At 47.8% G+C, this 22,744-nt stretch overlaps 1 protein-coding gene across 1 annotated transcript; it reads left to right on the plus strand.

Annotated features, from left to right (window-relative positions):
* Positions 1–3,260: 3,260 nt before the first annotated feature.
* OAS2 (2'-5'-oligoadenylate synthetase 2) lies at positions 3,261–21,674 on the plus strand. Its single transcript, XM_060310288.1, is given in 12 exon segments — positions 3,261–3,350; positions 4,397–4,612; positions 6,566–6,836; positions 8,814–8,992; positions 10,371–10,476; positions 10,479–10,605; positions 11,101–11,242; positions 13,451–13,624; positions 16,548–16,827; positions 18,234–18,410; positions 19,427–19,676; positions 20,558–21,674. Coding segments are annotated over 11 exon segments (2,052 nt in total). The 5' UTR covers positions 3,261–3,350; positions 4,397–4,435; the 3' UTR covers positions 20,727–21,674.
* The last annotated feature ends 1,070 nt before the right edge of the window (positions 21,675–22,744 follow it).

Consider the following 22,744-nt stretch of genomic DNA (forward strand, 5'->3'; position numbering starts at 1 on the left):
TGTAATTCATGATCATTTTGATTATCACCATCCTAGTTGGTGTAAAAGAGTTATATACTCTCAAAATAATCGGGCCTGCTAAGCAAGGTCAAGACCCTACCTGGGAAAGAATGGGACCCTGACACATAGACTGCGGACATAAGAATGGAAGCCCCTGAAAATCTTGAATCCCCAGACTCCTCTGAACCTGGGGTTCAGAAATGTCCCATCTACCCCTTCTGTTAAAAGCTAGCACCTCCCCCCTTGCAAGGAAACTCTGCAGAGGTCTCTCTTCCATAAGACCCCGCAGGACCGGCACCCACTTGCCCTCCTGCCCACTAGGACTGAGTAGGGTTGAGTCCCAAAATAGCCCAGCCGGGGGCGCGCTGGGCCTGCTGAGGGAGGGATGGACCTATATCCCAAACAGCCAGAAGACCCGGTCAGCATGTAGCAGCAAAAGTCAGGTGGGTGTGTGTGGAAGTGACCCCGAGGGCACTTGATCAAGGGACTACAGTGTCAGGTCAGATGCGGAAGAGTTTATTGACTTGGAAGTCCCCTCCTGGAATTCAGGACTTCACACCCTGGCAAGGACCCCAGGAGACCGTGCAGAGTTGCTGTTAGCCAGGCTCTTAGAATGGAAAAAGTGAGAGCCTCTGCCGGGTGAGAACAAAATGCTGATATTCCCATGGGAGATGGTGGAAGATGGGATTCAAAGGTCAGGGAAGTGAATATGCTTGGGTGGATGTGCTATATAAGTCCAGAAAAGCCACCAAATTATCTCCCGTGGAAAAGCAGAGAATACAACGTTACCAAGGCCATAAAGAATACGCCAGTGAGAGGACTCAGCATCACTAAGAAGCTCGGGTGGCCTCCTCCATAGAAGATGCTGTCACAGGCCTCCTAACAGCACTGGGGATGGTAGAACCCCGAAATCATAGCGGCCATGAGACAACACTTACCCGTGACGTGGACACACTTCTCTTCGTGAGTGGTAGGGTGGAGGGGCAGTCAGGATGGCCTGACCCACAGAGAATTAAGGAGCTGGTCATAAAATATGGTGTCCCTGGGGCCAAACTAAATGGGCCACAAACGAGGGACGCTCAATCTGCCCCATCAAACTACTTCAAGGATGGACCGTTAGAACACTGAGAGATTCCCCCAATAAAAAGTCACCATCCCTTTCCCAGTGGCTTCCCAGGAGACCCATCTCTGACACATGACATCTAAATGTAACATGATCCTAGATTTGGGGGAGGGGGGGTTGCTATAAAGAACAACATTGGAATAATTGGTAAAAATTGAATATAAGAATATATCAATTGTATATGCTATAAGAGATGATAGCATTGTATCAAAGGTACAATTCTGAATGGGGTTGTCATTCTGTGTTTATGTAACAAGATACCCATATTCTTAGGGGATACATATGGAAGTATTTAAGAGTAAAGGGGACTGGGTGATTCTGATGTGTCCATGAAGGTTCATCACTTGTAACAAGTGTCCCACTCTCCCACTCTGCTGGGGGATATTGGTAGTGGGCAAGGCTGTGTGGCTGGGGGAGGGGGAGGAGGCGGGGCGGGGGGTGCAGTATACAGGAAATCTCTTGGCTTCTGCCCAGTTATCTGCAACATGCACTCAAATGGCTCAGTAATAATGATACTGATACATAGAGAATGAGGAGCAAATGTGACTTTCAGGATGAAGGATATGAGAGAGTTCTTTGTGTTTCAAAAGATTTCAAAATAAAATATTTTAAAAATAAAAATAAAGCATAGACTTTGGAAAACGGGTAGTTAGAACCTAGTCAGACAACTTACAAGCTGTGTGACCTTGGGCAAATTTTTTCAACTCTCTGAGCCTCTATGTTCTTATCTAGAAAAGAAGGCTTATGACCTCTGCCCACCCAGCCTACCTCTAGGTGTTACAGCAGAAGTCAGATAAAGGCAGGGAAGGGCCCTTAATGCGCAGGTGTGATAAGCAACTTTCTCCAGAGAAACTGAACAGTGAAAATGAACACATAAAGGGAAACCTCATTTTAAGTGGAGTCAGGAGACCAGAAGGGGGCGCTCTCACACACCTCAAGTACCACCGTAATTCAGTCATAGGAAAGACAGTCTTTCAACAGACCCCAAGAAGAAGCATCGACAGGAAAAAACTGCCGATGACAGGCCTGGACAGGAAAGATGTACATTGCACCTCTTGGAGGAAACCGACTACCCCAGCAACTAAGCCAGTCACCTGTCATCAGCCTGAATTCTTGCTTTTCTCCAATGGACTCTCATTCAAAACAACCCCTCCCAACTTCCTCCTTTTTCTCTATAAAGTAATGTTCCTCTTCTTTGTTTGTTGGACTTGCCTATGGCTTTTGCTATAGCCTGCTTGTCCCAAATTGAAATTCTCTGCTGTTCCCGAATAAAGCCATTTTACTGGTAAAATAACTGGCTGTTTTACTTTTGAGGTTAACAGAACTATAGGTTTTATAGATCTAGATTTAGAGAAAGATTCGTTTTAAGGAATCGGCTTGTGCCATTGCAGGGGCCAGCAAGTCCAATTTCTGCAGGGTAGGCTGGCCGGCTGGAAACCCAGGGAAGCATCTGCTGGTAGAGTTCCCTCTTCCTTGGGGGAGATCAGGCCTTTTTCTTTTTTCTTTTTTTTTTAATTGATATTTTTGGCTGCATTGGGTCCTTGTTGCTGCTCGCAGTCTTTCTCTAGTTGCGGCGAGCAGGGGCTATTCTTCGTTGTGGTGCACGGGGTTCTCATTGTGGTGGCTTCTCTTGTTGCGGAACACAGGCTCTAGGCGCACAGGCTCAGTAGTTGCAGCATGCAGGCTCAGTAGTTGCAGCACGCAGGCTCTAGAGCGCAGGCTCAGTAGTGTGGCGCATGGGCTTAGTTGCTCCGCAGCATGTGGGATCTTCTCGGACCAGGGCTCGAACCCATGTCCCCTGTATTGGCAGGCGGATTCTTAACCACTGTGCCACCAAGGAAGTCCCCAGGCTTTTTTCTATTCATGTCTTCACCTGATTGGATGAGGCCCACCCTCATTATAGAGAGTAATCTGCTTTCCTTGAAGTTTACTGATTTAAATGTTGATCTCATCTCAAAAATACCTTCAAAAAAAGATCTAGAAGACTGTTTGACCAAATATCTGAATACCATGGTCCTAGCCAAGTTGATACAAAATTAATCATCACAACAGAGAAGGGGGTCTGCTTCTGTCCCACCTTGGAGATGTTTGCCTTCTGTGTTACAGAGGAAGCCAGTGGGAGCTGCCTGGGAGTTTCATTTTCATGGTCCTGGACACAAGAGTTGCACGTCTGTCTCCCCTCTGGCCTGTGTGCTCCTGGGCCTGTTTTCCTTCCTTGCTGGGTGGGGTAAGTGCCCGATGAAACCTGGCAGGTGTCCATGTGTGTGCTGAGGAACTGGGCACACAGACACAGACCTCTTGGGACCTGTGTTTGCTCGGTGGCAGAACTAAAACCCAAGTGGCTGAGCCCTTGCCTTGCTGTGTGTCCCTGAACAAGTCAGCGCCCTCTCTGGGTCTCTTTCTCCTCGCTGTTCTCATTAACTCTGAGTTCCCAGGCCATTGGGAACAGGGAGAAGGGGAAAGAGTCTCAAAAGATGAGCTCTGAGAAAATAATCTAAAAAAACTATATATAGATATAACTGAATCACTTTGCTGTATATCTGAAGCTAACACAATATTGTAAATCAGCTATACTTCAATTAAAAAAAAAGAAAAACAAAAAAAGAAAGAAAAAAAAAGAAAAAAGATGACCGTTGGCCCCCTATGAAGTTATTTGCTTAACAAACACTTTACAGCTCTAGCCATGTGCCAGGTCCTGTTCTAAGCACTTTGCAAGTCTTTAATCCTTGCATTAAGCCTGTGAGACAGGCACCATTATTATCCCCATTTTATAGAGGGGGAAATCAAGGCACAAAAAGGACTGGCAATGTGCTCAAGGACACAGATGTCGCATGTATCAAGCCCTCATAGTCCAGCTCCAGAGGCTGCATTTTTTTTTTTTTTTTTTTTTCAATACGCGGGCCTCTCACTGTCGTGGCCTCTCCCGTTGCGGAGCACAGGCTCCGGACGCGCAGGCTCAGCGGCCATGGCTCACGGGCCCAGCCGCTCCGCGGCATGTGGGATCTTCCCGGACCGGGGCACGAACCCGTGTCCCCTGCATCGGCAGGCGGACTCTCAACCACTGCGCCACCAGGGAAGCCCTGGAGGCTGCATTTTTAACCGTCAGTATTCCTTGAGAGCAGCTGAAAGGCTGATCTTCACAGCTTGGGGGAGGGCAAAACCTTGGATTGAGGCAGCCGGCTTGGGAAGTTTCTGTGAGTTTCCTTTTCCCCAGACATGAGTTTCGGTTTCAGTCTCCGGGCATAGGAGTTCCTCATTCTCTTCTGCCTCCAGCTCTGCCATTAGCTGTCATCTCAGCAGCCAGCCAGAGCAATGGGAAACTGGGAGTCCCATCTCTATGAACGGCCTGCCCAGAAACTGGGTGAGTTTACCCAGGACAACCTGAGGCCCTTTGAAGACTGTCAGAAACAGATCGACCAGACCGTGGACACCATCTGTGCAGTCCTGCAGGAAGCTGAGCAGTTCCCCCTGGTGACCGGCGTGGCCAAAGTGAGTAGAAGGCTGGGGTCAGGGCTTCTGGGACCCAGAAGGCAGAGCTACTTGGTGCTGAGCACCTACCGTGTGCCGGGCCCTTGGCACACAAGAGACCATCTTGTCTAGCCCCACACTCAAGTGAGATGGTGGAATATGGTGTAGAGTTTAAGAGTACAGGTTGGGGAGCCGGTTCTACCCCTTACTACTATGTGACGCAGGGCAGGTTGTTTAACCTCTCTGTGCCTCGGTATCTGAATTTGTAAAATGGGAGAGAAATAATACTCATTGCAAAGCGTTATGAGGCTTAAGCCCATAATGTTCTTGCACAGGGCTTGGTACAAAGTTAGTGCAGTAAATTAGCTGTGGTTACTTTTATTGTTTTTATTCTCCCCATTTTACAGAGGAGTAAACTGAGTCTACAAGACTTCAGTAAAACTACCCAAGGATGCTCTGTGTCTTCTCAACAGCAAGGGGTGGGGAGCTGTCATCAGTTAGAAATATTTGGTGCTATGGGCACAAACCCCAGGGTTGAGCCTGAAGATTCTGGACCTTTGGGGAAGAAAGGGTGCTGGGACGGGGCCAGGACCCTAGGGTGGGGAGGGGCTTATGGATGCCCACCACAAACCCCATGCTCTCCGGCACCGAAATCCCACTTCTCTGTAGTCACAGTGCTTTCTGGCCTCTGCCCTCACACACACCCACTAGCCCTAGCAGTAAAGATACCTGGACACTTGGTGTCTCCTACCTTGGCCCAGATGAGGAAACTGAAGCGTGGAGAAGTTATTTAATAGTTGGCATCTGACCTGGGATTTTAAGCCCAGGTAATCTGTTTGGGAGCATGCACCCTTAACCACTATATCATCCTACCTCTCAATATTGTTAACTTTTTTCTAATTAAAATATTAATCATACATACAAAAAGTGCACTGATCTAAGTGTACAGCCTGATGGATTGCCACAAACAACATACATGTGTAACCTACACCCAGATCAAGAAATAAAATATCCCACCCCCGACCCAAGAGCCCCTGAACCCCCCATCCAGTCGCTACCCCCAGCCCCAGGCAACCACTCTCCTGACTTCTGACAGCATAGCATAGATTAGTTTTGCCTATTTTTAAACTTTGTATAGAGTGACCAACCATCCCAGTTTGCCCGGGACTGAAGGGTTTTCTGGGACATGGGCCTCTTGGTGCTAAAACTGAGCATGTCCAGGGTAAACCAGACAGGTTGGTCACCCTGTATAAAAGAAATCATGCACTGTGTGGCTTTAGTGTGTGGGGTTTTTTGACCCATCTGTTGACGAAATTTATGTTGTTGTGTGCAGCTGTTGTTTATCATTTCATTGCTGTCATGTGTTCCCTGTATGAATACACCACATTTGTCCATTCTACTGCTGATGGCCGTTCGAGTTGCCTCCAGTTTGGGGCTCGTAGGAAAAGTGCTGCTATGGGGCTTCCCTGGTTGTGCAGTGGTTGAGAATCCGCCTGCCAATGCAGGGGACACGGGTTCGAGCCCTGGTCCGGGAAGATCCCACATGCCACGGAGCAACTAAGCCCATGAGCCACAACTACTGAGCCCATGTGCCACAGCTACTGAAGCCCACGTGCCTAGAGCATGTGCTGCACAATGAGAGAAGCTACCGCAATGAGAAGCTGGTGCACCACAACGAAGAGTAGCCCCCGTTCGCCGCAACTAGAGAAAGCCCCCGCGCGCAGCAACAAAGACCCAACACAGCCAAAAATAATAAATAAATAATACAATAAATAAATTTATTTTTTTAAAAAGTGCTGCTATGGGTATCCTGATTTAGTTCTTTGGGTGGACAAATGAACATCTGCCACTCCACTTTTAGACTATGTTGACATCTGGGGCTTTTGCTTGAGGTGAGAGATATTTCTGCCTGTCGGGGTGCCCTGTGACCCCAAAAGGTTCAGAGTCTCACATCCACTTCTCTGTTGCTGGCAGAGTGGCTCCTATGGCCGGAGAACGGTCTTGAGGGGCAACTCCGATGGTACCCTCGTCATCTTCATCGGTGGCCTTGAAAAATTCCAGGATCAGAAAAAAAGCCAACATGACCTCCTCAGCAAAATCTGGGCACAGTTGAAATGCTGTGAGCTCACGATGAAGCTGGCAGCCAAGATGGAGATCCAGAGCATCAGTGGCAAGCTCACCATCCAGCTGTCCACAGGACAGCAGAGCATCACTTTCGAGATGCTGCCCGCCTTCAACGCTCTGGGTGAGCCCCCCTGTGTGTGGGGGGGGGCGGTGGAGGTTCAGGTCTGGAGGGGCTTGTCAAGAGAGCAAAGCCAGAAAAAGGGGTGGTAGATAGCCTGGCATCTGAACAAATACCCCTGGTGCTTTCCAAAATGAGGGACCGTAGACTTTCCCTCCTTCCTCTCTTTCCCTCTCTCTCTTTCTCTCTCTCTCTTCCTTCCTTTCTTTCTTCCTTTCCTTTCTTTCTTTCTTTCCTTTCTTTCTTTTCTCACTGTGTGGCATGCAGGATCTTAGTTCCCCTACCAGGGATGGAACCTGCACCCCCCGCAGTGGAAGTGCAGAGTCTTAACCACTGGACCACCAGGAAAGTCCCGAGAGACCGTTGACTTTCAAAAGAGGAGATTCCTCCTACCCTGAGCTTACTCTCTTCTGTAGAATTTCTCCCTTATCTCCTAGTTGACTTTGGAGGAAATGTTCTAGACTCTGGAGTAGAGCATCTCAAACTGTGACACGCACACAAAGCACCTGAGAAACTTGTTAAAATGCAGGTTCTGATTCAGGAAACTGGGGTCCAGGATTCTATATTTCTAACCAGTGCCATGATATTGCTGCTCTTCTGTGGACTACACTGGAGGATTTAGACTAGAATAAATGCTGGTTAGAGATAGAGGATGGGGCAAACATCTGGGAAAAGTTCAGCTGGAGCAGGTATTTGGAATGTGCCTCTAATCAGGTCAACATCAAGGCAAAGATCTTCCATGGGCAACTGTTTGGATGGATGGATGGATGGTTGACTGGATAGATGGATGGATGGTTGATTGAATGGGTGAGACTAAGCATAGTTACAGCTTAGTCTCAAGCATAGGTACATATATTATCACAAACTTAAATACCAGAGCTGGAATTCAACCCCTCATTAAACAAGTGAGGGGCTTCCCTGGTGGCGCAGTGGTTGAGAGTCCGCCTGCCGATGCAGGGGACACGGGTTCGTGCCCCGGTCCGGGAAGATCCCACATGCCGCGGAGCGGCTGGGCCCGTGAGCCATGGCCGCTGAGCCTGCACGTCCGGAGCCTGTGCTCCGCAACGGGAGAGGTCACAGCGGTGAGAGGCCCACGTACCGCAAAAAACAAACAAACAAACAAAAAAACAAGTGAGGAAGCAGAACGAAATGAATGTGTCCAGGGCCACACAGCCAGTTACTGACAGAACTAGAATAAAAGCCCAGGTCTTTTAAGCCCCAGGCCCAGTGCCTTCAAGGTGGACACACACACACACACACACACACACACACACACACACACACCCTGACGACTTACATTCACAGAAAGGTGACCTAGTGCAGAGAAAAATGCACCAGTTTGCAAGGTAGGCAGCCTTGAATTCTCATCCTGGTCTTACTACTAACCCACTTCTGCCAACTGTAAGATCAAGGCTAGAAACAGCTAACTTGCAGGATCTTTAGGATGATAAGGGTTGAGTATACGTGCCTGACTCAAAGGAAGGCTGGAGTCAAGGTGAAGAGACAGAGTGTGACTCAGAATTCCTAGGAAATCCTATGTTCTGTCCTCTGGTTCAGAGCACGGTGGCTGGAGATTAGGCCAGAGCGCCCTCTGCTGGCTGCACTCCATCTCGCAAAGAACGATGTGAGAACGAGAAATCAGCTCTTCCTCACATGTAGTACCGAGAAGCTGCCACCAGATAGCGGCAGAGCTACACATTCCAAACAGATAACCTTTCCTAGACGGAAACAATAATGGTCGCTTTCTGAGAAAAGTAAACTACTGAGAAATTTTTAAATTACTTTCTGTACTAAATATTAGCCTAACTACATTTTATTATCTAGCAGGACAAGCCACCCCTCACCTTTTATGCAAATGCACCAGTCCTCTTACAGATGAAGCAATGAACGTGTGCTACCAAACCACATCCAGCCGCCTTTGTGGGCTCACCCAGGCCAGGTTCCATGAAAACCAAAAGTTCTGTTTCTGTTTCACACCAGGCTTAAGTGAGAAGCCCAGCCTCTGCACCTATCGAGAGCTCAAAAGATCCTTGGATATGGTGAAAGCCAGCCCCGGTGAGTTCTCGATCTGCTTCACTGAACTCCAGGAGAAGTTTTTTAGCAACCATCCCAGCAAGCTGAAGGATTTGATCCTCTTGGTAAAGTACTGGTGTCAAAAGGTAAACGTCAAATTGCATGTTTATTGCTATTATCCGTTTCCCTTTTACTGAGATAACTCACGTTCGGTAAAGTACAACAATGTTAGGAATACAGCTCAGGGATTTCCTGGTGGTCCCATGGTTAAGATGCTGTCCTCGCAGTGCAGGGGGTGCTGGTTCCAAACCTGGTGGGAGAACGAAGATCCCACATGCCGTGTGGGCAAAGAAAAAGAAAAGAATACAGCTCAATGTGTTTTTACAGCCTTTCAGGCAACACCCAGATCAAAATAGGGCACATTTCCCGCACTCCAGGGGGATGCACACTCCCAGTCCATGCTTCCCCCAAACAAACCACTATACTAGCATCTGGTACCACAAATTAGTTTTGCTTGTTTTTAAACTTGACGTCAATGGAATCATACTGCATGTACTTCGTGTTTGCCATCTTCTGCTCAATATTATGCCTGAGAGATTTGTCTGTGTTGTTGCAGGGAGTAGTGGTTCTTCATTGTTTTGTACTATTCCATTGCATTAATACACTGTACATGGATGCATTCTACTGCTGAGGGACATGTGGGTCATTCCCAAATTGGGGCTGTTATGAATTAGGTTACAGTGGATATTCCCCTACATGTCTTTTTGTGAATTTAAGCAGTCATTCCTCTTGGGTAAATATGCAGGAGTGAGACTGCTGTGCTATAAGGTATACTTTATATATATGTGTGTGTGTGTGTGTGTGTGTGTATATAGATATATACATATATACACACACACATATACCTTATATATATACACACATTACATATATACATTATATATACCTTATCTGTGTATATATACATATATGAATATATATGTGTATACATATACACATGCATATATGAATAAATTTGTGGAATATATACATATATATATATATAACTTTAGTAAATACACCCAAATAGTTTTTCCAAATGGTTGTACCAAATCCCACTCCTGTCCGCAGTGTATGACAATTTCAGGTGCTCCACATTCTTATCAACACTTGTTGTCAGTCCATCGAATTTTAGCCATGTATCATTTCAATCATTGACAGGGGACATTGACTTCCTATAGACTTCTAGTTTCATTTTTTTTTTTTTTTGCAGTACGCGGGCCTCTCACTGCTGTGGCCTCTCCCGTTGCGGAGCACAGGCTCCGGACGCGCAGGCTCAGTGGCCATGGCTCACGGGCCCAGCCGCTCCGCGGCATGTGGGATCTTCCCGGACCGGGGCACGAACCCGTGTCCCCTGCATCGGCAGGTGGACTCTCAACCACTGCACCACCAGGGAAGCCTTGACTTCTAGTTTCTTGATTTCAGACCCCTGGCATGGGCGGAACTGGGTTCCAAATTATCTGCTACACTTTTCTCCTTCCACAGTGCCAGGAAAAGCTGAAGGATTCATCCCTGCTGCCCCTGTATGCGCTGGAGCTGCTTACGGTCTATGCCTGGGAACAGGGGTGTGGAGCAGAAGACTTTGACATAACTGAGGCATCAGGACTGTTCTGGAGCTTATCAGGAAGCAGGAGCAGCTATGTGTCTACTGGACAGTCAACTACAACTTTGAGGATAAGACCGTCCGCAACATCCTGCTGGGCCACCTCCGATCCCCGAGGTACCAAGCTTCCCACGGCCCTCTCTCCTTACCTCTTTATGTACATGCCAGGCTGTACCCCCTTAGAATGAGGGTGCATCCCTGTCTTTCCCAGCCAAGCATGCACCAAAAGAATGCCAGCAGCAGTGGGTAGGGAGGCAAAGAGAGGTCTGTCTGAAAGAGGGACGCTTCGATGCTTTTCACATTCTAAACCATTGTCACATTTTGTCCCAAAGCAAACACTTCCCCTCATAGAAGGAAGGGGCGAAGAGAGGAGGGGTCAGCAGAAAGAGGAGACCGTTTTATTAGGTTATGAATGGAACATGCCTGTAAAGCGGAGAACACTAGACACAGAGAACACCAGGACCAGAGAGGCTAGACATCTTAGACAGAGCACTTCAGCAATTGGGAGGAACTGCAGGAGGTAAAAATCCAGGTTTCCAGATGCCCAGTCCAGGCCTCTTTCCCCCAAGATGATTTCTTCTCCCAACTGATTTTTTTTAATCAAATTCATAGGCCAGTAATCTTGGATCCAACTGACCCAACCAGTAATGTGAGCGAAGATAACACCTGCTGGCAGCTGCTAAAACAAGAAGCTCAAACCGGGTTATCTTCTCTCAGGCTGAACGAGTCACCTGGACTGTCCTGGAATGTTCTGGTGAGAGGGCTTTCCAATATAGCGCGTGTCCTGCTGCAGGCAGGGCCCTCCCGATACTCAGACTGCAGTCTTATCCAAGATCACCGTGAGTTGGTTTCCCAGAGGTGCCATGACAAAGCACCATGCACTGGTGGCTTAAAGCAACAGAAATTTACTCTTTCACAGTTTGGGGGGCTAGGAATCCAGGATCAAGATGTGGACAGGGCCATGCTCCCTCTGAAGGCTCTAGGGAAAAGTCCTTCCTCACGTCTTCCAGCTTCTGGTGGCCGTTCGCGGTCCGTGGCTTGTGGCAGCAACACTCCAATCTCTGCCTCTGTTGTCACATGGCCTTCTCTTGTGTGTCTTCACAATGTCCTCCCTCCAGGCATGTCTGTCTCTGTGTCTCTCTCCTCTTCTTATAAGGACACCAGCCGTACTGGATTAGGGACCACAGTAATGACCTCGTCTTAACTTGATTACCTGTTTGCAAAGACCCTTTTTCCATATACGGTCACATTCATAGGGCCTAGAGGTTGGGACTTCAACATATCTTTTAGGGGGACACAATTCAGTCTATAACACACCATTAGGGACCTCCCCTTCCATTAAAATGATAGTAATGTGCAAAATTGAAGAAAGAGAAAAGGCGGGCACCTGCAGATGAGAGATTTCAATTAGTTTCTGCAAGAGAGAAAGCAGGTGAGAAGGTGGTGACAGATGAAATGGAGCAGGGCCCAAGAGACGTGGGTGGCAGTCACCCTTGGGGATGCTGGGACAACCTCTGAGCTCTACTGAAGCAGGCGTTGGGGGCGAGAGCGAGAAGTGAGGCTGCAAATGGGAGAACTAATGAAGGGCCAGATGCATTGGGTTTTCCCCTCCCATCCCCCAAAGGAGAAGCACATCTATCAACACAAATTTGATTATATCTGCAAAGTCCCATTTTCCATACATGGTAACATAGTCGTAGAGCAGGACGTGGACTTTGGGCAGTGGGGGTGGATATCACTATTCTCCCTCCCACTAGCAAGAAGTAGGCTGCCTCTGCAGACTGAGGCCTGACCAGAGCATGCAGAACAGGGAAGAAAAGATGCTCAGGTGAGGTGTCATGACCTGTGGTCCATGGAGCGCATCCCATCTGATGTTTTCTACTGAAGAGGAGAGAACTTCACTTTTATGCAGATGTCAGACCCCATTTAGACATCAGAATATGGTTTCCTTCCAAAAGTGACCACAGGTACAGAGAGTGAGCAGGTCCCACCCTCCACGGTCCCATTGGATTAGAGAACAGGTAACTGTCCCTTCAGACTGAACACACAGCCCCTCTGACTCCAGGACGGCCCTTCTCTTCAACACACTTAGACGGAACAGCATCCCCTGGTGTGGAGGGTTGAATAGTGTCCCGCAAAATTCATGTCCACCCAGATCCTCAGAATGTGACCTTCTTTGGAAGTAGGGTCTTTGCAGGTATTACCAGTTAAGAGGTCATCCTGGATCAGTGTGGACCCTGAATCCAATGACTGGTGCCCTTATAAGGAGACACACAGGGACACAGACACAGAAGGGAGAAAGCCACGTGACAAGAGAGGCAGGGGTCAGAGTGATGCAGCCACAAGCCAGGGAAGGCCGTGGACTGCCAGAAGCTGGAAGACACAGGAAGGATTTCCCCTAGAGCCTTGGAGGGAGCACGGCCCTGCCTACACTTCGACCGCAGACGTCTAGAAACGTGATTTGTTACGGCCGTTCAGGGAAACCAGTCCACCGGGGCACAGGGTGTTTAACAGAGGCTGATAGAACCTTGAAAAAGGAATAATGTGATCATCAGAAATCAAAAATACCTGTAATAAATGGGAAAATAAGGAAGGAACAGAGCAGTACGAGAAGCCAAGAGATGCCGGCCATTTGTGGACGGTCCCAGAACAGAAAGTGGAAACTAGACAGTAATTTGGAGCCAGGTCTTCACAGACCTGTTGGGAGAAGGATCCAGATCCCTTCTAGAGGGTAAGAAGAGCAACTAGGAGAGGTTCTATTTCTGGGGGATCTTGGGTACCACCCGAAACTCTCAGGTATGCTCTTGGGATATGTCAATGCAAGAACTCAGGATGACAAAGGTACCAGCAGGAGAGTTGAGAGCAGGAGGGAGAGATGGGGGAGCAGAGCAGGCAGGGGAGGAAGCGGGGGTGGGGGACAGGCGGCTGGCAGGGGGCGTCTCACAGCGGGCTCCTTCCACAGCCTGTGCCGCTCTACATGACCCCAGGCCGTCTTCTAGACAAGTTCATCAAGGACCTTCTCCAGCCCAACAGGACTTTCCTAGATCAGATCAAGAAAGCTGTTGACATCATCTGTAAGTTTCTTAAGGAAAATTGCTTTCGACATTCAACTACAAAGTGTCAGAAGATTGTCAAGGTGAGCAATGGCCTTTCTCTTTGTTATTGGCGGGGACTAAGCCGTTCCTGTAACTCTGCAATGCTCCTGACCACTGGAAGTGTGAGGACAAAGTGTGAGGGAGGGAAGCAGGGGAGATGGGCAACTAGGACCCTGGTTTTTAGTGGAGGGTGCTGATGCACTGCTTACGTCATTCGCAATAGACTTTTGGGGGGTGCACATTGTGCGGCTTGCGGCATCCTAGTTCCCCGACCAGGGACTGAGCCCGGCCCACGGCAGTGAAAGTGCCAAGTTCTAATCACAGTAGACTTCTGATTCTGTGTTAACCTCCGCGAGCTGCTGGCAACGCTTGCCGGTGCTTGGCTTGTGGTGCCTCACTCCAATCTCTGCCTCCCTCTCCCCGTCCCCTTCTCCTCTGGGTCTTTCTTCTCTTCCCTTCTAAGAACACTTGTCATTGGATTTAGGGCCCGCAGATCCCTAACTTCATTACATCTATAAAGACCCTTTTTCCAGATAACATCACATTCACACATGTTGCCAGCAGACATCTCTTTTGGGGGGGCCACCATTCAAACCACAGCAGATTCTAAGCTCCATGTGTATTAAAACAAAAAGTGACAGTCTTCCTAGTTTCAATTCATCCCATCAACTGAGCTAGAGATTCAGCAGATGGGGCCATTCTTGTCCAAGACTCCAAGGTCATGCGCTGACACACTTGCCTCCGTCTGTTGGCCACCAACCAGATAACTGTGTGTCCAGGGTCACAAGAAGGGAGGGGGAAAAGTGCTGACCTGTGAGTAAGAACATTTGCCGTGATGCAAAAAAACAGATCTGTGTGCATGCTGCCCTGGGACGGGTCTGGGGACCAGTACCGACGTCCCACGCGCCATGAGTAAAATGTCTCACGAGGTTAATTTGAGGGAAAACAAGACTGGCTGTGTTCATGGTCTGTGAACCATTGTTGAAGCATTCATTTTGTCCTCTGCTTCCCCAGCCTCTCATTAACATGATAGTAAATAAATAAGAAACGTTAATGACACAGCAAAGAAGAAAATAGCAAGAGAGCCTTTGGCCGATAAGAAGTTGCTTTCTATCTTCCTGAAGTTGGTTGCAAGAGTTGTCTGCTGAGGTGATGGGGGAGGTGCCACCTGGAGGATGCAGGGAGGGGGCTGTGGCCCGGGAGACCAGCTGCATGAATGAAGTGGCATGGACCAGGGATGAATGGAGCACCTGTGTACAGGAAGCTCCACTCCCCTCGCCTCCTAGGCCATGTAGCCAGGCATTCACTACCCATGGGTAAAATAAACATTGCTTTTGCAGAAATCAAATGAGCTTTCTGGGGAAAACCAGGAAAACATGCATGAGGGTTGATGCTCAGAGCAAATCCCACCAAGTTGTGGCATTGAGAGAGCTCCCTGCGAAGCTGGCTTCTCCCCGACTCACCCTCAAAGAAGCCCATCAGCTAAGGAGCTGTGCCTTCAGGGAGAACTTCACAAAACAGACAGAATGAACCTGTGTGCCTGCCTAAGCTGCCTCGTGCAGAGCTTGGCAAGCCAGGGCCAGCGAGCTAAGAGTGGTTTTACTTTTTTTTTTTTTGCGGTACACGGGCCTCTCACTGTTGTGGCCTCTCCTGTTGCAGAGCACAGGCTCCGGACACGCAGGCTCAGCGGCCATGGCTCACGGGCCCAGCCGATCCGCGGCATGTGGGATCTTCCCGGACCGGGGCACGAACCCGTGTCCCCTGCATCGGCAGGCGGACTCTCAACCACTGCGCCACCAGGGAAGCCCCGGTTTTACATTTTTACATAGTTGAAGAAGAAGAAGGAGAAGAAGGGAGAGGAGGAAGAGGAAGGGGAAAAGGAGGAGGATGGGGGGGAGAAAAGTGAGGAGCGGGAAGTAGAAGCTTATGTGGCAGAGACACACGTAGCCCACAAAGCCTAAAATATGTATCAGCTAATGCTTTATGGAAAGTTTGCCAACCCCTGCATCTAAATGATGAGTATTCATCCAATGGTCCCCAGACTGCAGGAGGGAAGAGATGATGTCAGGCTTGCCTTAGTTTGATTTATTTCAGGTCACAGGAATTCAAATAAAGCTACATACTCTTTTTTGTCTGTTTGTCCAGAGCATACTGTAAATGGACATCTTGAGGACTGTATTTCATAAGATCAAGTATGCAAAGGGATCTATATAGTGTCTAACAGAGCACATTCAGCTGATATTAATACAGTGCCTTGTGTTTAAAATTTGCTCATTGCATATTGATCCATTCGAATTTTGTTTTATCTAGGGGGAAGATTTTAGATTTTCACTATTGAGGATTTTTTTTCTCACTATGGTCTCTTTTTAAAATTTATTTATGTTTATTGAAGTACAGTTGCTGTACAATATTATATAAGTTACAGGTGTATGGTATAGTGATTCACAATTTTTAAAGGTTATACTCCATTTATAGTTATTATAAAATATTGGCTATATACCCCATGTTGTACAATATAACCTTGTAGCTTATTTTACTGCTAATAGTGTATACCTCTTACGTCCCCACCCCTGTAGTGCCCCTCCCCACTTCCCTCTCCCCACTGTAACCACTAGTTTGTTCTCCATGTCTGTGAGTCTGTAAAGCTACATTAGTCCTTACCAGAAACCTTTAGGAAGTTGACTTGAGAAGCGGGTCATTTATAACTAGCCCATCCATTGTTTGTGGGCAAATTCACACATCAAATGGCATGAGATGAGCCACCTTTGGAACCAGATGATTCTATTTGTTTGGAAAATGAAACACTCTGCTTCGGAATCAGCCCTAACTGGAGACTCGAACGTGGCACCGCTCCCGGCAACCTCATTAATTAGCCCAACGGGCGCCAGCCCATGGGGGTGAGGGCTCAGGCTCTAGAAAATGCTGTATCTCCAGTTGCCTTTGCTTCCCTGGGTGGGGGGGGAGGGGTCAACCGCCAAAGGCACGGCTCTGAAGAGCGGCTCCGATGCCGACCTTGTTGTGTTCGCGGACCCGCTGAAAAGCTACACCTCCCAGAAAAACGACAGATGCAACATCATCAAGGAAATCCATAAGCAACCGGAAGCCTGTCAGCGGGAGAAGGATTTTGAAGTGAAGTTTGAGATTTCAAAATGGAAGGCTCCCCGGGTGCTGAGCTTAACTCTGAAATCCAAAGGCCTCAACGGAAGTGTTGACTTTGATGTGCGGCCTGCATTTAATGCCCTAGGTAAGACTCCTAAGATTTGAGCTTCTGGAGGAGGAAGAGGGATTCTGGTGTGATGGGGGGAGGTGGGGGAGCGGGAAGTCACGTGACTTACTGATCGGCCCTGGTCCAGTGCCCCAACAGGTGGCATTCATAATGACAGCAATACCTTACACCTGTATACATTTTCATTCTCGTTTATTTTAATCCTACGACGGCCAGAACCCACATCTTATACTCCCATGGTGTCATTCACAACATCTATCAAAGAATGGGGTACACGGGAATTCAGTACACAGTTATAGATAAAATGCCTCAAGTAGTAGGGAAGGAAATGAAAAAACAGACTGTGGGAGAAATTCTGAGGCAAAGACAGGAAATCTGGGTGTTCGCCTTCCATCTTAGGCAAAAACTCCTTTAGAAATTCAATTCGTGAGTGACAGATACACAATGGTGTATTAAAGAAACCAAGGAAGGGCTTCCCTGGTGGCGCAGTGGTTGAGAGTCCGCCTGTCGATGCAGGGGACACGGGTTCGTGCCCCAGTCCGGGAGGATCCAACATGCCACGGAGCGGCTGGGCCCGTGAGCCATGGCCGCTGAGCCTGCGCGTCCGGAGCCTGTGCTCCGCAACGGGAGAGGCCACAACAGTGAGAGGCCCGCGTACCGCCAAAAAAAAAAAAACAAACCAAGGCTATTTCAGGCATTTTCCAAATCAAAATCAAGAAGACTCTGGTACCTTCCCTCTGAATGGTTCTTAGGGTCTTTAGAGAGGAAATGACAGTATATAGATAGGGGGTCAGCTAACTTTTTAAATAAAAGGCAAGACAGCAAATATTTTCAGCTTTAAGGACCATAAGGTATCTGTCACAACTGCTCAAGTCTGCCTTTGTAGCTTGAAAACAGCCATAGACGATACATTAATAAGTGGGCGTGACTGTGTTCCGATGAAACTTTATTTACAAAAACAAGCAGGCGGCCAGATTTAGTCTGGGGGCCAGAGTTGGCAAACTTCAGATCAGCACTGTCTAGAAGGCCTTTCTGGGATAACGAAAATGTCCTCTATCTGTGTTCTGTATCTATTGAGAGCTTGAAATGTTGCCAGTACGAGTAAGGAACTAAATTTCTCATTTGATTTTCCTTTAATGAGTTTGAATGCAAATAGCCACCTTGGCTGATGGCTACCCTGTTGGACAGTGCAGGTCTAGATAACGCTTTAATAATAAATACCACCTATACTCATATAAACCATGTAATTTTTAATATCTCATTACTCTGGAGATGCCCCCGATATCTTAGACATCAGTAATTCACATACACTAATAGAGTTCAAAATAATTTCCCAGAATTAAATTATAGTTGTCAACAGTGTTTTGAAATCTGTTACTTTCTATACAGATTAAAGCATAATGTAAATTTCTTCCGCATGTTAGGTGAACTGAAGTCTGACTCTACACCCAGCCCCAGGATCTATGCTGACCTCATCTATTTGCATAAATCCTCAGACGCCCTGGGGAGGGAATTTTCTACCTGTTTCACGGAGCTACAGTGCAATTTCGTTTGCTCCCGACACACCAAACTGAAGGATTTGATTTGCCTGACTGGTACAAATGGGTACGACAGCTCTTGTCCTGGCCACCTGGTTATTATTTTTATCAGTACTCTGTGACCATGAAACCGGCACTTGTGCTCACTGTCTCCCATGCTGGGGGCTGGACCACATTACAGAATCTTCCCATGCCTAACCCTGAGTATCTTTGTGGAGTTCCCATCACTAACCCCATTGAGATGGGTCAGATGTAAGCATCTCCTCCCAACAAAGCTGCCACACATGGTTTATTTTGCTTTTTCTCTGACATCCAAAGAATTCTGCAGGAATCCAAGTTATCGTGCCTCCAAAGGGCAGATGAAGTTGGGATTTTCATGCCTGCAAGTCACCAGCATGGCTTATCTGCTGCTAGGTGTCCATAATTAATAGACACAGATGCTACCTCTTGGAAGGCAGGTTGAAGCGACAGGCAGCAGCAGGGGCTGCATTTTCTATACTGGTTCGCCTCCCTCCACTTCCATCCGTCTGCCACAGGGTAGTTTCTAAGTATTCTCATGACAGCAGACACCCAGCACAACAGCACCTCTTTCAGGAGATGTCTCCTTTCTGTGTCCAGCTTCCTGAAACCCGAGGAGACTGAACCCTGTGGTTTCCACGTCTACACCCAGCCCCAGGGTGCTCAGAGTGCTCAGGGCTGCAGGGTGACCTTGAGCAAGTCGCTTCACTTCCCCATGACTTCAGCATGGCGACCTCTGCCCGCTGTGTAGGGATGCTGGGGGATCAGGAGTGAATGATGTAGGTGGAATGTCTGGCCCCATAATTAGCACACAGTGGGTCTTTAGTAAATGGTACTATGTTATAACTCTAGGACGGTACATACAGCCAAAGCACAACAAAGAAGCCTGCGTGGGCTGCCTTTAAGCTGCAAAGTGACCCTTCCCAGACCAGTCCCAGCGCTGCGTCTCGAGACCTGGGTGCCCTACTGCGGCCCCAGCAGTCCTTCACGTGCACCCTCTAAGGCTCTTGCTATGCTCATTTCGCCTTCCTGCTTTAACCAGTATCGTCTGATGTTCCCACTGTTCCCTCAGTGTGGAAGCAAACTGAAGCAAAAGGGGTCTCTGCCCCCCAAATATGCCTTGGACCTGCTTACCATCTACGCCTGGGAGCAGGGGAGCGGGGCGCAGGATTTTGACACGGCTGAAGGTTTCCGGACGGTCCTGGAGTTGGTCACAAACTAGCAGCATCTCTGTGTCTTGTGGATGGTAAACTACAACTTTGATGATGAGATTGTGAGGAGCTTCCTCCCGACCCAGATCCAGAGAACCGGGTGCCCCAAACCTCAGCCCCCTCCATTTCTTAACCTGATTCCCTCCAACGCTATTTTGGTGACCTGAATTCACCTCCCGCGGGGTCCTGATCCATTATTCCTCTTGTGAAACTGAGAAGGGAATGTGCTGACCGTCAGAACCGCCCACAGTCTCCAGGGGTAAAATCCCAGGGAGGCAGGAGAACTGTCATCAGGAGGAACAAAGAAGGAAGGACCAAGGTACCAGGTCCCTGAGTTGCTTTCATCTTTCTAGGTCAGAAGGAAAAGCATGGATTCATTAGCAGGTCTAAAAGGTGTGGAAGTTGGAAGTGTATTCCTGAGAAATAATGCTATTAATCGCTGCTGGTGTATCCTGCAGGCTGTTTATTAGATCAGGTTTTATCTCCCCTTTCCAACCTCCATCCCACAAAACCTTTATCCTTCAAGAATAGGAAGGAATCTTAGTGTATCCACTCAGCACCAGCAGCAGGGAACCAAAACAGTGGAAGCAAAAGAAAAGAGAAGAGAGAAAAGAAAGAAACATTGAGAAAGAATAGAGGAGAAAAAAAAAAGACAGCAAGATACCCTGGCTTGCCTACCATGGGTGTGACCTACTTGACAGTAGAGTTGATTAAATGATACATTATATTTCAGTTGCCCTAGCATGGAGAGATGTTTATAGAATGCCTTCATGTGTATAAGAATGAACAGCTTTCAAAACTTTTCTGACAAATATGATTTAATTCTAGGAAATCACTTTGAACTGTATTGGTACATTTGAATTACGGACATCTAAGCTAGAAAGACACATTGTTTTATTACGAAGAGTAGAATGGGCCCCCAATTCTGAGGCCACTGGTTCTAAAAAGCATGCCTCTAATGACTTCTCATCTCTCGTTTAGGCCTATGATCTTGGACCCAGCCGATCCTACTGGCGACGTGGGTGGAGGGGACCGTTGGTGTTGGCATCTTCTAGCAGAAGAAGCTACTGAACGGCTGTTGTCTCTCTGTTTTCGAGATGGGTCGGGTTGTCCCATACAATCGTGGAACGTGCCAGTAGGAATCATCTAAAGGAAGTGTCATCTGGAGATTACCCTGGGACAGGCCGAAATCAAAGAGCTTCCCTGCTATGGCAACTTGGGATTCACTCAGCCACAAATAACAGATAACCCAACTCAGGAGCCTAAACTGGGTTTTTTCTTCCCATAACAAGAAATCCTAAGGCAGGCGACCTAGGACTCGCACAACAGCTCCACTGGACTTTCCCCAGGAGCAGATCACCTCCACCGTGGCACTTGGTACTGGGGGCTGGATAGCTCTTCGTGGTAGGGGCCGTCTTGGGCAGTGTTAAGTCTCTACCCACCAGATGCAGTAGCACCACCCCCGAGTGCAACAACCAAAAATGCCTCCAGACGTGACCAAGGGTCCCCTGGGGCACACTCATCCCCAGCTCTTCCTGGCTCCACCCTCTTTAGTCGTTCATTTGAGTCTTCGTGGCACTGAGAGTGGCTATTGCACCTCCAGGTGGCGGGTCCATGGTGAGGTTGGAGGAACAGAAAGGAGGAGGATACCCACCCAGGTATCTTATTAGAAGCTTCATCCAGCAAACTCTCTTACATTTCAAGCTGCAGCTACCTGTAACCTAAAAGTGGCTCCAAAAAGGGGGGTGAGAGTTGGGTCAGCCAGCCAAGAGTGCCTGCCACCCCGTCCAAAGCTCCACCGCTAACCAAGATACCTGCCACCAGGTATACTTGGTTCCCCCATCAGGTTCTCTGTCAACAAGTACCCAAAACTGTCCCTGGTAGTAGTCACCTTCTCAGATACACTTCCTTCTTTCTTTTTGGTTTTTTTTTCTGTCTCTTTTAACCAATGGTTCTAACTGCTTGGATATGTATTATTCTCGCACGTATATTTCTTTCTTTCTAGACAGTGCAGTCACCAGGAAGTTGGGGAGCAGGGATACATTCTATTGTCAGTGAGATGCACTTATTCAGAAGGTGTAGATTCCTGGAATAATAATGCTGGAAGAAACTTCTAGAGACCACCAGGCAACTGCTTTTTTTTTTATTTTATGGTTAATAAACTACAAAATTTACAAACCCAAGCCTGAATGAACGGTATTACTCTACCTCATATTATCATTATTGGTATAACGTATTAGCCATGACTGATAGCAAAAATCATTGTACATAATAAATATTGTGCTTTATTTAGAAAGATGACTTATAAGCACTGCTGTAGGCCTGCTAGATAGGGCTTTGATTTTCTAATAATACTATTAAGTTATCTAATCTATTCAAAATAGCTTGACCCGATGGCCACAATCTATGTTTTTCAGGTGACTGGTATGATTAGAAATTTGGCTTACGACTAAGGCATGAGGCTGTTTTCTAGGAAAAGTTATTATCATCGTCAGTGGGTCAGCCCACAAAGTTTATTTGTCCTCGCAAACACTGTCTGAAGCACAACGCCCCCTCTGCCCGCTCTGTTCGGCAGAAGAGGAGAGCGGAAATCCCACCATGTGCTTTATACCATGACTGGCCACATTCAGGCCCCTTGAGGAGGCGGTTCTGAGGAGCTAAACTCTGGTCCTCTTCCTTCTCTGTAATCTCATCTGAACAATTTAATGCACGTCCATGGCCTTCCCCACCCCTGACAGGCAGTTGCTTTTAAAGAATCGGTTCACTGTGTTAAAGAGTAGCCCATTCTTCCCTTGACGGCCCCCACTGCTCCTTCCCTTGCTTCTTCAACTCCTCTTGAAATCAAGACCTCCACGTCCTTCGTAAAGCCTCACCTCGCCTTGCTGAAGTCTCGTTCCGTGTGTGACCTCCGTTATTAAAAACATTTGCTCTCGTCCAGGTTTATGTGCACGGTATTTGTCAACCATTCTGTATTTTCCCAATTACTAACTCCTTCCTTTTCCTTCAAGTCTTAGAAGAGGGATCTTTTCCCAAAGTGAAGCCCTTCACCTGCCCCTTTATTCCCATAATTCCATGATCTTTTGCTCTCACACACTTCCTCCAGAGCAGGAAGTCATCATCCGGAGAAGGGAGAAAGCTCAGCTGTTGTGCTGGGGGTGCTGGTCAGGA

This window comes from Globicephala melas, chromosome 13, assembly GCF_963455315.2.
Source record: "Globicephala melas chromosome 13, mGloMel1.2, whole genome shotgun sequence".
In the NCBI taxonomy this organism is placed as follows: domain Eukaryota; kingdom Metazoa; phylum Chordata; class Mammalia; order Artiodactyla; family Delphinidae; genus Globicephala; species Globicephala melas.